At 42.6% G+C, this 12,754-nt stretch overlaps 1 protein-coding gene across 3 annotated transcripts in view; it reads right to left on the bottom strand.

Moving 5' to 3' along the window:
- The window catches only part of PIK3C3 (phosphatidylinositol 3-kinase catalytic subunit type 3), an 81,484-nt gene extending 70,747 nt beyond the window's left edge, over positions 1 to 10,737 (bottom strand). The window contains exons 1-4 of one of the 3 annotated variants that reach the window (XR_008447634.1): positions 10,572 to 10,737; positions 6,224 to 6,412; positions 5,617 to 5,760; positions 3,267 to 3,396 (exon numbers count right to left, since the gene is read on the bottom strand). Coding sequence is in view for 2 of the 3 variants with exons in the window: in XM_054053445.1 (XP_053909420.1) it covers positions 3,267 to 3,396; positions 5,617 to 5,760; positions 6,224 to 6,412; positions 10,572 to 10,639 (531 nt within the window). In the remaining variant the exon portion in view is untranslated. The remainder of the gene's footprint in view (positions 1 to 3,266; positions 3,397 to 5,616; positions 5,761 to 6,223; positions 6,413 to 10,571) is intronic. The other 2 variants (XM_054053445.1, XM_054053446.1) reach the window with 2 other exon arrangements.
- Between the last annotated feature and the right edge of the window lie 2,017 nt (positions 10,738 to 12,754).

The following is a 12,754-nucleotide window of genomic DNA, read 5'->3' as shown; positions in this document are numbered from 1 at the left end:
CCATTTAAAAAAAAAAAATAAATTTTCTAGATTTTGTAGGAATTGGCTATTCCAAGAAGCACTAAATAGAACATTAGCCATATGCATCTGATGCCCTTTGTTGTGAACTCATTCCATGAAACACAAAAGCATAATCCTGTAGTGTCTATGAAACTGCTGAAAGCAGCTGAATCACTGAAGATTTCTTTAAGCTCAGTATATACCACAGTATAGTTTGACAGGAATAATAACATTTTGATGCAAATCCTGGAAGACCACTGCAGCTTCTAAGAATTAATCATCAAGTTTTTTCTCAGCAAAATTACAGAGCCACACTGTGCCAGAACGGTGCTAAAAGCATAATACAAAACTTGGCCTTTGCCTCATTTGTGACTTCAAAATATACTGCAAAGGTAGAGAACCAGGAGCACGCAGAGCAGTTACAATGCAAGCTGCTGCATCAGGCAGGCTGGACATCAACACTCCATGCATTTACAAATGTCCTACCTAGTTCCTCTCAGTAATGAACCCTTAAGTGTCCACCATTTTTGCCACTTTTAATTTACTCCCTACTTTTGTTTTTTCATCTAACAGAAGCATTTTTTCTTACTCAAGGTAGCCTTCTTACTTCTGCTACCTTAAACCAATACATCAAAATTTTCAGAATATTTACAAGATTCAGGATAGCACTTATCAATGCCTTGGCAAAGAAATGCTGCTTAAATACCTTGTTCACAAATTCTTAGTCCTTTTTCCTGTTCACTGTACTAGAGAATAAATGTTATTCTATATGTTTAAGAAGAAAATTATTAATCTCTTAAACCTGCAAACCTCCCTTATAGAAAAGAAAAAAGTCATAATACAGCAACTAGTTAGGCCTGCAAGCAAGACCCACAAAATCTGTAGGCATATATATACATACGAAGAATTGTTCCCTTGTATTAACATCTAAAGCTTAAAGTAAGAGAGAAGTTAGTGTGTTCCTGTTACTACCCGAGAGGTATCCCTTTAGATACTATCCCACCATTGTTATTACCTAATTTTGTTCAGACAGCAGAAGGTGTGAGGAAATGAATGGATCAAAAAGAAATTAAGAATACTTTTTGTTTAAATAGAATAAGTTATCACAACACTCATGGGAGAAACATCTTAATGTCATTCATATTTGAGTGTGCTAAGGGATTGATACTCCTCCCATTAATACTCCTTAGTACAGGAAAAATCTGCACTCACAATGACCCCCAGGATGCAAAGACATGGCTTTTTCATCATCATCAGTTTTACATGCAACACTCACATATTTTGTAAAAGCACAATCATATGATAGCACCTCAACATGAAATGACAGAACTACCACAAGTATCAACTCTTTAAGGTGTAAAAGGATGCAACTCCTCTAGCAGCGAGTCACCGATTTTATGCAGTTTCCCAATTAATCATAACTACCACACACAAAAGCATGTCAAGAAAATAGTTTCAGATGGAAAACAGGTCCTTCACCGACCTCTTCTCAAAAGTTACTTATCTGGAGGACCCTAATTCGGCCTGTGATATCAGATATTCATCAACAGCATGACACTTGTAAGTCTTTCCAACAAACAAACAAAAACCAAACCAAGAATAACGAAGTCCATAGAAATTCATCTTGCATTCAGTTAGGCCTATTCCTCTTACCTATATTTAAATATACATTCACATACAGTAGCATCAGGAGGCATTCAGCAACTGATGAGCAAGTCATAGTAAAACTGAAGCTGATTGTACTCAACAGCTATTGAGGAATGATACAGCACAAGAATCTCATCTGCTGTGTAAACAACTGTGCAAATGAAAGCTGTCAGAGGCACACTACCCAGAAACCCTATTCACTTCACCGGCATTTGATGGTAAAATGTTTTTATAAATGAGCACAGCAAAATATCAGTGAAAACACTCATCTCGTAGAAACTGGTATCTCCCAAAACAGCTTTCAGAAGAGAAGAATGGTGGCAGTGATGGTACTAGCTTTCTATTAGCTGTTAACTAGAACTCACAGTTGGGACAGGAAAGGAGAAAGCCCTCCTTTTCCTCAGAGGCTTTCAGCATTTATCTCCCCTATACCAACACAAGAGGCTAGCACAGACCCAGGTATTTTAAAACTGAAATACTCTACATTATTTGTATTTCTTGAGCTATGAAGCATAAGGGAGTGAAGAGAAGAAAAAAACACTAGTATGGTTACTCTTACAGAACAGATTGAACATTCAAGGTAAGGCCTACGTTCTAAAACCTTTCTTCACACACTCACTGCCTACATCATGTAAACATTTGATGAACTATAAATTAGCCATGATATTTAGTGTCTGTCTACAAAGCTTCCTTAGGCTAGAGGGGATTTATTCTGCTATGATGAAGAAATGGGGAACCACCACTAGCAGAAAGCTTTAACGAGTTTTCCCCTATAAATTCAATGTGAACTAGAGTAATAAAAGAGAGGGTCTAAATGAAAGTTAGTTTACTGTTGTAATAAATCTCTAACTGAGAAAATGTATACATTTATGGCTTTGGACCTATCTTTCAGGGGGAACTGCAAGAAGGCAAGCATGAAAACTAGGAGACCAAGATTAAGAAAGTAAGATGAGGATGGGGGTTGAGTGATTTTGCAAGCCTGGGGTAAGCTCAAAAGAATGTGACATCGGCTAATAAAACACCTCAAGAACCAATATTTACTGATAAATTCCAAAAGTAGTTTTGATGGCAAAAATACACTGTGCCATCAAGCTGGGAGAAGAAATTACTAATTTAAACACACAATTATGAGCTTAAACCAATTAACCTTTGGTTAATTTTGGCAGTTCTACTCAAATTCCTTCTAACACAGACAGACGTCATACATACATGACCACTATGCCAGACAGCTTTAAATCTAACCGATGGCTACTGGAAGAAATTAGACTGTCCTCACAAGTTACTGTTGGAAGCTGCCTTTACTGGCCCCAATGGAATTATGGTTTCCAGCATCTTCAAGGTATATTCACATTTTCATTCTTTACAGAGAACTAGCATGTTAAGACATTACAACAGAACGCTATGCGTATTAAAAGGTATTTATATGCTTCCTTTTAAAAAATACTTCAGAAACAAACGAGTGTGACCTAATTTACTCCTTTGTACAAACCCTGTGAAATATCTAAACAAAGGAAGACAGCTTTCACATGAGCTAACAACACGAGAAGCCTGTCTCAATTTCACTTCAGCGGAAGTATGAGCTTGCCGTACATCTCAAAGATTGCTTTCTACTGCATTACCTTTGCTAAGCGGCTCATTTGATCTTCACAGACTGTGCTGCTGGTTCTCCCAGGAGTTTTGGTGGGCTCTGAGCCATCGGCTTCTACATTGGGCCAGACTTTCAAATCATGCATTCCTTGACGAAACATACTGCAGGAAAAAATGCAGAACCACTTCAGTAAATTCAAAATAATGCATCTCTCAGGAATCAAAATATAGCAGCAGCTGCAAGAAAATTAAGTAGCTTCTTTTGCCAACCCTACAAACATGCATTGCCATGCATATTTTAACCAAAATGCAAAAGTGCCTTACATCTTGTGCTTTCTACAGCCTTCATTTTTTATTGGCACATAGAGTTTAGAAGAAAACGAGTAAGTCTGAGATAACTTCTCTGGCAAGTAAAAGAAAAATGGGTAATTCCCACAGTCAGTTGGGTGGTACAAAAACAAAATGAGGACACAGCTTGACCTGCTTATTTTTATTATTTGTAATGAAGCACAAAGTGTTTGTCTTGACTTGCAAATTACAATACTGAGTTTAGGTTTGCCAGTTTGAAAAAAATTCAGCTAAAGACCTACTGAAATTTCATTTGGAGGTCAAGCAATAAAAAGCAGCCTTCTGAGCTGTCTAATAATAACCCCTCCACACACCACAACCCTCAACACACCACTTTCTCCATCTATGCTTGAAATTGAATTGGTAATTAGAACTGTGCAGTGAACAGAACTTTGCAGGGTAGTTGGACAAAACATTTTCTACACAAAATCCTGTTTCCCTCACATATTTGTGCTGATCCACCTCAAAAGATGCCCCAAGAAATCAAGCACATTAGTTTTGCCCATAAAAGGGAATCACTTACCTTTAATAACTTCAAATACATATAACTGGAAGTAATGCTTTAAAAAGTCAACCATACAAAATGAGAAATAAGAACCAGGACCATCTGACCTTTAATTTACACATTACTTTGTGGAATACTACTACAAGGGTCTCCATTTACAAGTGAATTCTTAAATTATTTCCATCTATCTACTTTGCCCAGGCCTCTCCTGGTGGCAAGAAAGCTCCGTTTATAAGTTGTATCCTTTTCCAGGAACTATTCTTCAATGTTCAAAAAAACAGCAGTCTTTGGGACACAGTCCAATTGATCCAGTTCAATTTTCTGCCATAGGAGTATATCAACCTTTCTGTCAAAGCAGTATCTTCAATGACAGACATCTCTCTAGAGTCATTTTTTGCACTCTCACGTCACTAAACCAGTTCTCCTAATGCTAACCTAATCTTTTCCTGCACTTCAGTTTAGTAGTCTAACTTTTTATCTACTGACAAGACAAAAAAAGGGCTACTTCTTCCCATTTCCCAATGCTATTTACATACTAGAAAAGTGTTCCTACAGTCTTTTCTTCAGCCCCACTAGTCTTTACTCCTCCACCACCACACCTATGTGCTAGACATTCAAAGACATAGACCCCTTTACACTCCTCGTAGTTGGTAGATTGCTGAAAGTCAGCTACATAAAACTGAACATATCCCAGCCAAGTAGACACATACGGAGAATGACGATACAATATTGTCCCCAAGGTGCATACTTGTAGACTGTTCATATATTCAATGCTATCTGTACATTTCACAAGAGCACCGCGATGCTGAATCGTGCAAAATTTAAGATTCACTCTAAAACCCAAATCTTCTGTTATCCTGGACAGCCACTCCCCATTCAAGTATCTGACTACAATCAAGAACAAAAAGTACCAGGGCCTCATACTTTTCCTTAAACTGCATCTTCTTTTTCTTTTTTTAGTCCCCTTCGCAATTAGTCGAGATCCTTTTGATGCATTGTCACCTTCCAGCACTGCTGTAATCTTGCCCATCCTAGTGTTATCATCCAGAAATTTACTAAACCCATGTTCCTTTGGATCCACATTACTAGCTTTGAAAATTACTGATAGTGACTGAGTTACACTTTATTCCTTATAAATAACACTGCATTAACAGTCCAACTGCAAGCCAATTAAATCAATTATCTTAATTATTCAGTACTGGCATTCATGCATTACATGCATACCATTATCAATATGAAGTGATATAAGCATTTGCTACCTTAAAATCCAAGCTTACAGATCTAAAAAAAACCCAGGTCTTAATTTTAGTGTTATGCAAGAGACGACTCTTTTTTACAACACTGCCCTGTAGTATATATGAAGTTACATTTGGGAAGAAATCAAGTAAATTATCTATGTATCTGATTTTTCAAACATGGAACTGTTAGCCTGTTAAAAAAAAAAAATTAAAGAAACTCTTGTAACCACTGCTACTTTACTATCCATAAGCGAGCTTCAAATCTGTATCATAGAAGAAAAAGCAATATACCCATATTTCCCAAAGAGCGAGACTGTTGTTCCTCCCACAGGAATAGCTTTACCAGGTCCATATACATCCCAGATGGTCAGAGCCACCTGCGCATTGCGAGGCAAGTCTGGATACTTCACAGGCAGTTTCAGCCACTCATTCCAGCTGTGAAGGAACATTTTTCATTAGTCATAAAGCTTTAGAATACAAGTTACTTTATTTGTTTATACAACCCAGATTCTCCTTAGAATATGAATTTCTAAGGAAGGGTGGATAATTTCCTTGTGGGCTTTAACCATTCAAATACTTGTTCCCAGCAAAATTAAAAGGCTACAAACCAAAGGAAAAATACTCCAACTTGATGATTAAGTAGTAAAGATCAGTCTGTCCAACAAACGGCATGAAAGCGTGCTAGTCTAGGCCCCAGAAGTTATTTAAGCAGTGAACCATGCCCAAACACACAAGTGAAGGCAACACTTCACAAACCATACTTAAGAAACATCAGTCACTTTAAGAACACAACAGAAAACAAATCTTTCTGACACAAATAAATACTATACGGATTTATTTATTCAACTTGATGCCCACAGTAACTAAATAAAATATAATATAAAAGGCAGTCACTTACTTCCATCTAGTGCTAAAAGCCTTGTAGGAAGTTCTAACTGGAAGAGCAAGAGGCTTCCCTTCTGCAAACACCTGACAGGTTACATACAAGTCAGAGCAAGTTTCTTGATACAGTCCTGAAAACTTCAGCATTGGATCTTCTAGGAGAGCTTTGTAACTCTTCTGTTCTCTTTTCCCTTCCAGACTTCCTCTATTGGGGGTGCAGGAAGAAAGTGAAAACAGGGAAACAATAAATACAACAAAACTTGTTTTATCAACAGTAAAAATTCTATTTTATTTCCATCTCTTATATTTAGATTTAGCAGTATTAAGGCTATCCTCCCTTCGCCTTACTAGCCAGCAGTGAATTCCAGCTACTGGAGAGGCACTCAGGATGTGAAACGATGAACAAATACAAAGTTTACTGCTATACTGATTCAGGTGCTGGGGATGGGGGAAAAGCAGGGAAGGTAACTATTATTGTTTCTCTTTCCAGCGGAGGCAACTTCTAGTACAACCTGTAGATTCTCAGACAGCATCCAGTGAGGTACCCTAAGCAGAGAAACAATGAGATAACATATGCTGCTATTATTTTAAAAACAACAACAAAAAAAAAACCAACCCCAAAACAAAAAAAAAAAAAAACCACATCAGCATTCAAGTGCTCCAAGTACTATTTGGAAAAAGAAACCTGTTAAGAAAAGCTGTATGAAATGAGAAGTATATGACTGGCTTTGGATGCTAGCCATCTCTTGAATCAACAAGTCAAAGCTCAACATCAAACTTGACTAAAGCTCTGCAATGATGTGCAGAGTGCTAGTCCTAAACAGTAAAATGATAGAACTTTTCAAGCCTCAGCTATACCACAATGAAAACAATCATGTATATTAACTATCTGACTGCGGATGCATGTGTGAAACCAAAAAAGAAATTGTGGCCGTGATGCAAAACATGCAAGATCAATCTTCCTTCAAACAAACAAAAAAACCCCTATGAGTACCACAAAAACACTTCACAGTAGATGAACAAGTTTCTTGCAAGAAAGAAGTGTTGAACATTCCAGGCCGGCATACACTCTGATGCACAAAGAACCCCTAGTTAGGCAGAATGAATTAGTGAAAAGGACACATGCACCTGACTTCACATATTGTTTTCTATTTGGAAGATAAACAACCCTCAAATAAGTTTTCCCAACTCAGTGTTCTAAAAGAAAAAAAAAAAAAGCACAATATAAAGTAGCAATATTACTACATTTTAGAGCCAGTGATGTCCCTCCTATGCAAATATACACATCTCATTGCTGCAACGCAGAAAAAGGCCAAACTTAAGAATTAAAAAAATTAACAGGCAAATACATCAGCACGCTGTAAACACCAGCTTCCACAGGAGAGTCTGGACGCACCCAGTTAGGAACATACTCACATCTTGCAGCATCTGGACCTGCCTACAATAAAGAACCTGATCAGGAGCAACCTGAGTGCAGATTTGGGCACTGCAGCATAAAAAGGATATCAAGCTACTGGAGTGTCCAGAGGAGGCCACAAAGTTCGTTGAAAGCTCTAGAGGGGAAATTGCATGAGTGGCTGAAGTCACTTGGTCTGTTCAGCCTGGAGGAGACCTCATAGCAGTTTACTGCTTCCTCACAGGGGTAGGAAGACAAGCAGGCACTGATCTCTTCTCTCTGCTGATCAGCAATTGCACTTGAAGGAATGGGAGGAAGAAGTGCCAGGGAAGGTTTAGGTTGGACATTAGGAAAATGTTCCTCACTAAGAGGGTGGTGGAGCACTGGAACAGCTCCCCAAGGAAGCAGTCCTGGTACCAAGCCTAACAATATTCCGGAAGCATTTGGACGACGCGCTCAGACACACGGTGTGAATGCTCAGGTTGTCCTGTGCAGGGACAGAAATTGGACTCGATGATCCTTGTGGGTCCCTTCCAACCCAGGACATTCTGTGATTCTGTGATTGCTTGTGTGCCCCTTGGGAGGTAAGTAGGAAGGAGTGCGGCTGGGCAATCTCCATTCCCTCACAGCAAGGGGTAAGCTGTGACACCAGAGCAGGCAACAGTAATCATAGGCATAAGCACTGGACAAACAGCGCTGGCCCCACAGTGCGGCCCTGCACCTGAGACCACGCTGCTTGTGAGGGGTACAGAGCCTTCTCCTCTCCAGGATCACAGAATCACAAGGTTGGAAAGGACCCATTGGATCATCGAGTCCAACCATTCCAAACACTCCCTAAACCATGTCCCTCAGCACTTCATCCATCCGTTCCTTAAACACCTCCAGGGAAGGTGACTCGACCACCTCCCTGGGCAGCCTGTTCCAGTGCCCAATGACTCTTTCTGTGAAGAATTTTTTTCTGATATCCAGCCTGAACCTCCCCTGACGGAGCTTCAGGCCATTCCCTCTTGTCCTGTCCCCTGTCACTTGGGAACATGATGAACAACAACTCTCAGCCTGTCCTCACAGCAGAGGTTCTCCAACCATCGGATCATCTCCATGGCCTTCTCTGGACCCCTTCCACCAGTTCCTTCTTATGTTGGGGATTCCAGAACTGGTCACAGTACTCCAGGTGGGGTCTCACGACAGTGGAGCAGAGGGGCAGAATCACCTCTCACTCTGCTGGCCACCTTTCTTTGGTTGGCCTTCAGGGCTGTGAGCATGCATTGCCAACTCATGTCACGTTTCTGATCAATCAGCACCCCAAGACTTTCTCTGCAGGGCTGCTCTCAATCACATGCCCCCCCAGCCTGCAGAGAGACTGCCACAACCCAGGAGCAGGACCTTGCACTTGGCCTTGTTGAACCTCATGAAATTCACACAGGCCCCCTTTTTCAGCTTGTCTGGGTCCCTCTAGATGAGATCTCATCCTTCTGCTGTGACAAGTGCACCACTCAAGCTTGGTGTCATCTGTAAACTTGCTGAGGGTGCACTTGGTCGTGCTGTCTATATCATCATCGAAACCATTAAATACCACTGGACCCAGTGATACAAGTAGTTACTATTACAAAAAGTGAAATAGTTTTGATTTAAGCAAAAGTAAAGTTTCATCTAAGTAATTGTGGGGTTTTAGGCAGAATGTCCTGCTAACAGCATCTTTTCCCAGAAACTGATCATTCTTTGACTATGGTAATGTCTTCTGTTCAGTATAGTCTGTGCTGAACAGATGTCTCCTCTGTAATCACCTCTGCTTGCAGGGTTTTCCCATCTCAAATGTAAGGTGAGGCAGAGAGCTGGCTCCAAAGCTCCAAATTACCAAGAGATTTGACTGTCGTAAAGTTCACAGTAACATTAAAATGAATCCTTGGAAAGTAATAGCATATGGATAAGATTTCTGGGAAAATTTATACACATTCATGTAAGTGGGAAACACATTCTGTAACTAGCTCTTGTCTCATTGCACATGACTGACAGAGACCGCTCACTCATATTGCCCAGGCCTGATAAAGAATGCTCCTTCCTAAAACTCCAAAACGAGTCTTAGAGAGACTTCATATAATACGTGGAATATTTCAAAGTGGAATATTATGATTCAAGCTAAAGTACAGTTAAGTTTCATCTAAGCAGTTGTGGTTTTTGAAAGTTAGACCAAGTTCTTCTGATAGCATGATTTCTTCCTCTGATAGCATGTTTGCCTTAAAATGGTGTTTTTCAGACACTGTCCTTTGTTTTGAAAATGATAACCTATTGTATGAGCAATGATCTGTGCTAAACATATCTCTTCAGTAACCACCTCTGTTTGGAATCTTCACTAATCTGAAAGACAAGGTCAAGAAGAGAGCTGGAGCCAGCTCTAAATTAGCAAGAGTTTTTACTATTACAAAGTTCATAACATTAAAGTTAGACCTTGGGAAGTAACAGAATATGCGTAACATTTCTGGGAAAATTTATACATAGGCATGTGAGTAAGAGAAATACTCTGTAACCAGCTTTTATCTCGTTGCACATATAATCATAGGATAGTTTGGGTTGGAAGGGACTTTAAAGATCACCCAGTTCCATCCCCCTGCGATGCGCAGGGACATCCCACTGGATCAGGCTGCCCAAGGCCCCATCCAACGTGGCCTTGAACACCTCCAGGGACAGGGCAGCCACAAATTCCCTGAGAAACGTAGGCCACCCCCACCACCACCCTCACCACCCCCATCATGAAGAAATTCTTCCTAATGTCTAGTCTAAATCTGCCCCTCTCCAGTTTACAGCCATTTTCCCTCGTCCTATCACTACAAGCCTTTGTAAACAGTGCCTTCCCAGCTTTCCTGCAGCCCCTTCAAGTACTGGAAGCTGCCCCCGCGCACCCCTGCCCGCCCTCTTTCTCACTGTGGAGCGCGGCACGCTGCCTGCCCCGATCTCCCCCGCCCTCACTTACATCTTCAGCTGCACGTTGATGTCCAAATCGCAGCTGTAAACATAATAAAGCTTCTCAGTCTCGCCCATGGCTGTGTTTCCAGCGGCTGCCGGCGCCCGAGCGCTCCACCACAACAGCCCTTGGGCATCAGCGCCGGCCGCTGCGCCGCCGCCACGCTCTGCGCATGCGCGGACACCGCCATCTTAGCTAAGGAAGGAAGGAGCTGGGAAGCCGCTGCCTCACGCTAGTAGAGGCCCTTTACTAAGATGGCCGCCAGCCGGAGGCAGCGGAGTGGGCGGCCTCAAGATGGCCGCGCCCATCTCACCAATATGGCCGCCGCCACTGCGCGGCACGCAAGATGGCCGCCTCCTAGAGAAGCATGGCGAGATGGCCGCTAGGCGTGAGATGGCTGCCTGTCGGTCCTGAGAGCGGAGGAGTCTGCGTCATGCGGCAGCTGTTATCGGAGTGACGTGTGTGAAGGCTCTGACAGGCTGAGAGAGTCGGCGTTATTTGGTCTGGAGAAAACAAGGCTCCGGGGAGACCTCAGAGCAGCTTCCAGTGCTTGAAGGGGCTCCAGGAAAGCTGGGGAGGGACTTTTTAACAAAGGCATGGAGTGATAGGACAAGGAGAATGGCTTTAAATTGGAAGGCGGAAGATTTATAGTAGGCATTAGGAAGAAATTCTTCATGCTGAGGGTGGTGAGGCCCTGGCACAGGTTGCCCCACGCGGCAGTGGCTGCCCTGTAGAATCACAGAATCACCAGGTTGGAAAAGACCTCTTGGATCATCGAGTTCCACCATTCCTATCTGCCACTAAACCATGTTCCTGAGCACCTCATCCACCTGTCCCTTAAGCACCTCCAGGGAAGGTGACTCGACCACCTACCTCCCTGGGCAGCCTCTGCCAAGGACCCTTCCTGTGAAAAATGTTTTCATGATGTCCATCCTGAACCTCCCCTGTCGGAGCTTGAGGCCATTCCCCCTTGTCCTGTCCCCTGTCACTTGGGAGAAGAGGCCAGCTCCCTCCTCTCCACAACCTCCTTTCAGGTAGTTGTAGAGAGCAATAAGGTCTCCCCTCAGCCTCCTCTTCTCCAGGCTAAACAACCCCAGCTCTCTCAGCCGCTCCTCAGAAGACTTGTTCTCCATTCCCTTCACCAGCTTCGTTGCTCTTCTCTGGACACGCTCCAGAGCCTCAACATCCTTCTTGTTGTGAGGGACACAGAACTGAACACAGGACTCAAGGTGTGGTCTCACCAGTGCCGAGTACAGAAGGAGAATAACCTCCCTGGACCTGCTGGTCACGCCATTTCTCATCCAAACCAAGATTCCATTGGCCTTCTTGGCCACCTGGGCACGCCGCTGGCTCATGTTCAGTCAGCTGTCAACCAGCACCCCCAGGTCCTTCTCCTCCAGACAGCTTTCCAGCCACTCTTCTCCCAGTCTGTAGCACTGCATAGGGTTGTTGTGACCCAAGTGCAGGACCCGGCATTTGGCCTTGTTAAACCTCATGCCATTGGTCTCAGCCCAGCGGTCCAGCCTGTTAAGATCCCTCTCATCCCTGGAGGTGTTCAAGGCCTGGTTGGAGGGGGCCTTGGGCAGCCTGATCCAGTGGGAGGTGTCCCTGCCCATGGCAGGGGGGGTGGAACTGAATGGGCTTTGAGGGGTCTTCCAACCCAAACCATTCCATGATTTGTAACTCTTGCACTGTTTTCCATCAGGAGTCCCAGCAGCACCTGGCACTCAGTTTGGGACCCCGTGCTGCAGCTAGATTCTTTGCCTCTGAAACCCTTTGGTGCCCTGAAAGGCAGGTGCAGCTTTTGTGGGTGTTGTGGACTGTATATCTTAAGGTTTTTCAGGGATAGTCACACATCAGGTAACTTTGGAGTCAACGATTCTTGATGTATAGAATCATGGTATCATTAAGGTTGGAAAAGACCTCTTAAGTCCAACCATCAGCTCAACACCACCATGCCTACTAAACTATGTTGCAAAATGCCACATCTGCACGTCTTTTACATATCTCCAGCAACAGTGACTCCACCACTCCCCTGGGCAGCCTTTTATAATACTTCACCACTCTTTACTCGATAAAGAATTTTTTCTTTATATCCAATGTAAAAGACCAACATCTGCCTTGCTACAGCCTCCTTTTAGGTAGTTGTAAAGAGTGATGAGATCTCCTCTTAACCTCCTTTTATCCAGACT

Source organism: Cuculus canorus, chromosome Z (assembly GCF_017976375.1).
Source record: "Cuculus canorus isolate bCucCan1 chromosome Z, bCucCan1.pri, whole genome shotgun sequence".
Lineage (NCBI taxonomy): Eukaryota > Metazoa > Chordata > Aves > Cuculiformes > Cuculidae > Cuculus > Cuculus canorus.
The sequence above is the reverse complement of the archived record's forward strand: the minus strand, read 5'-3'. Positions and strand labels throughout refer to the sequence as shown.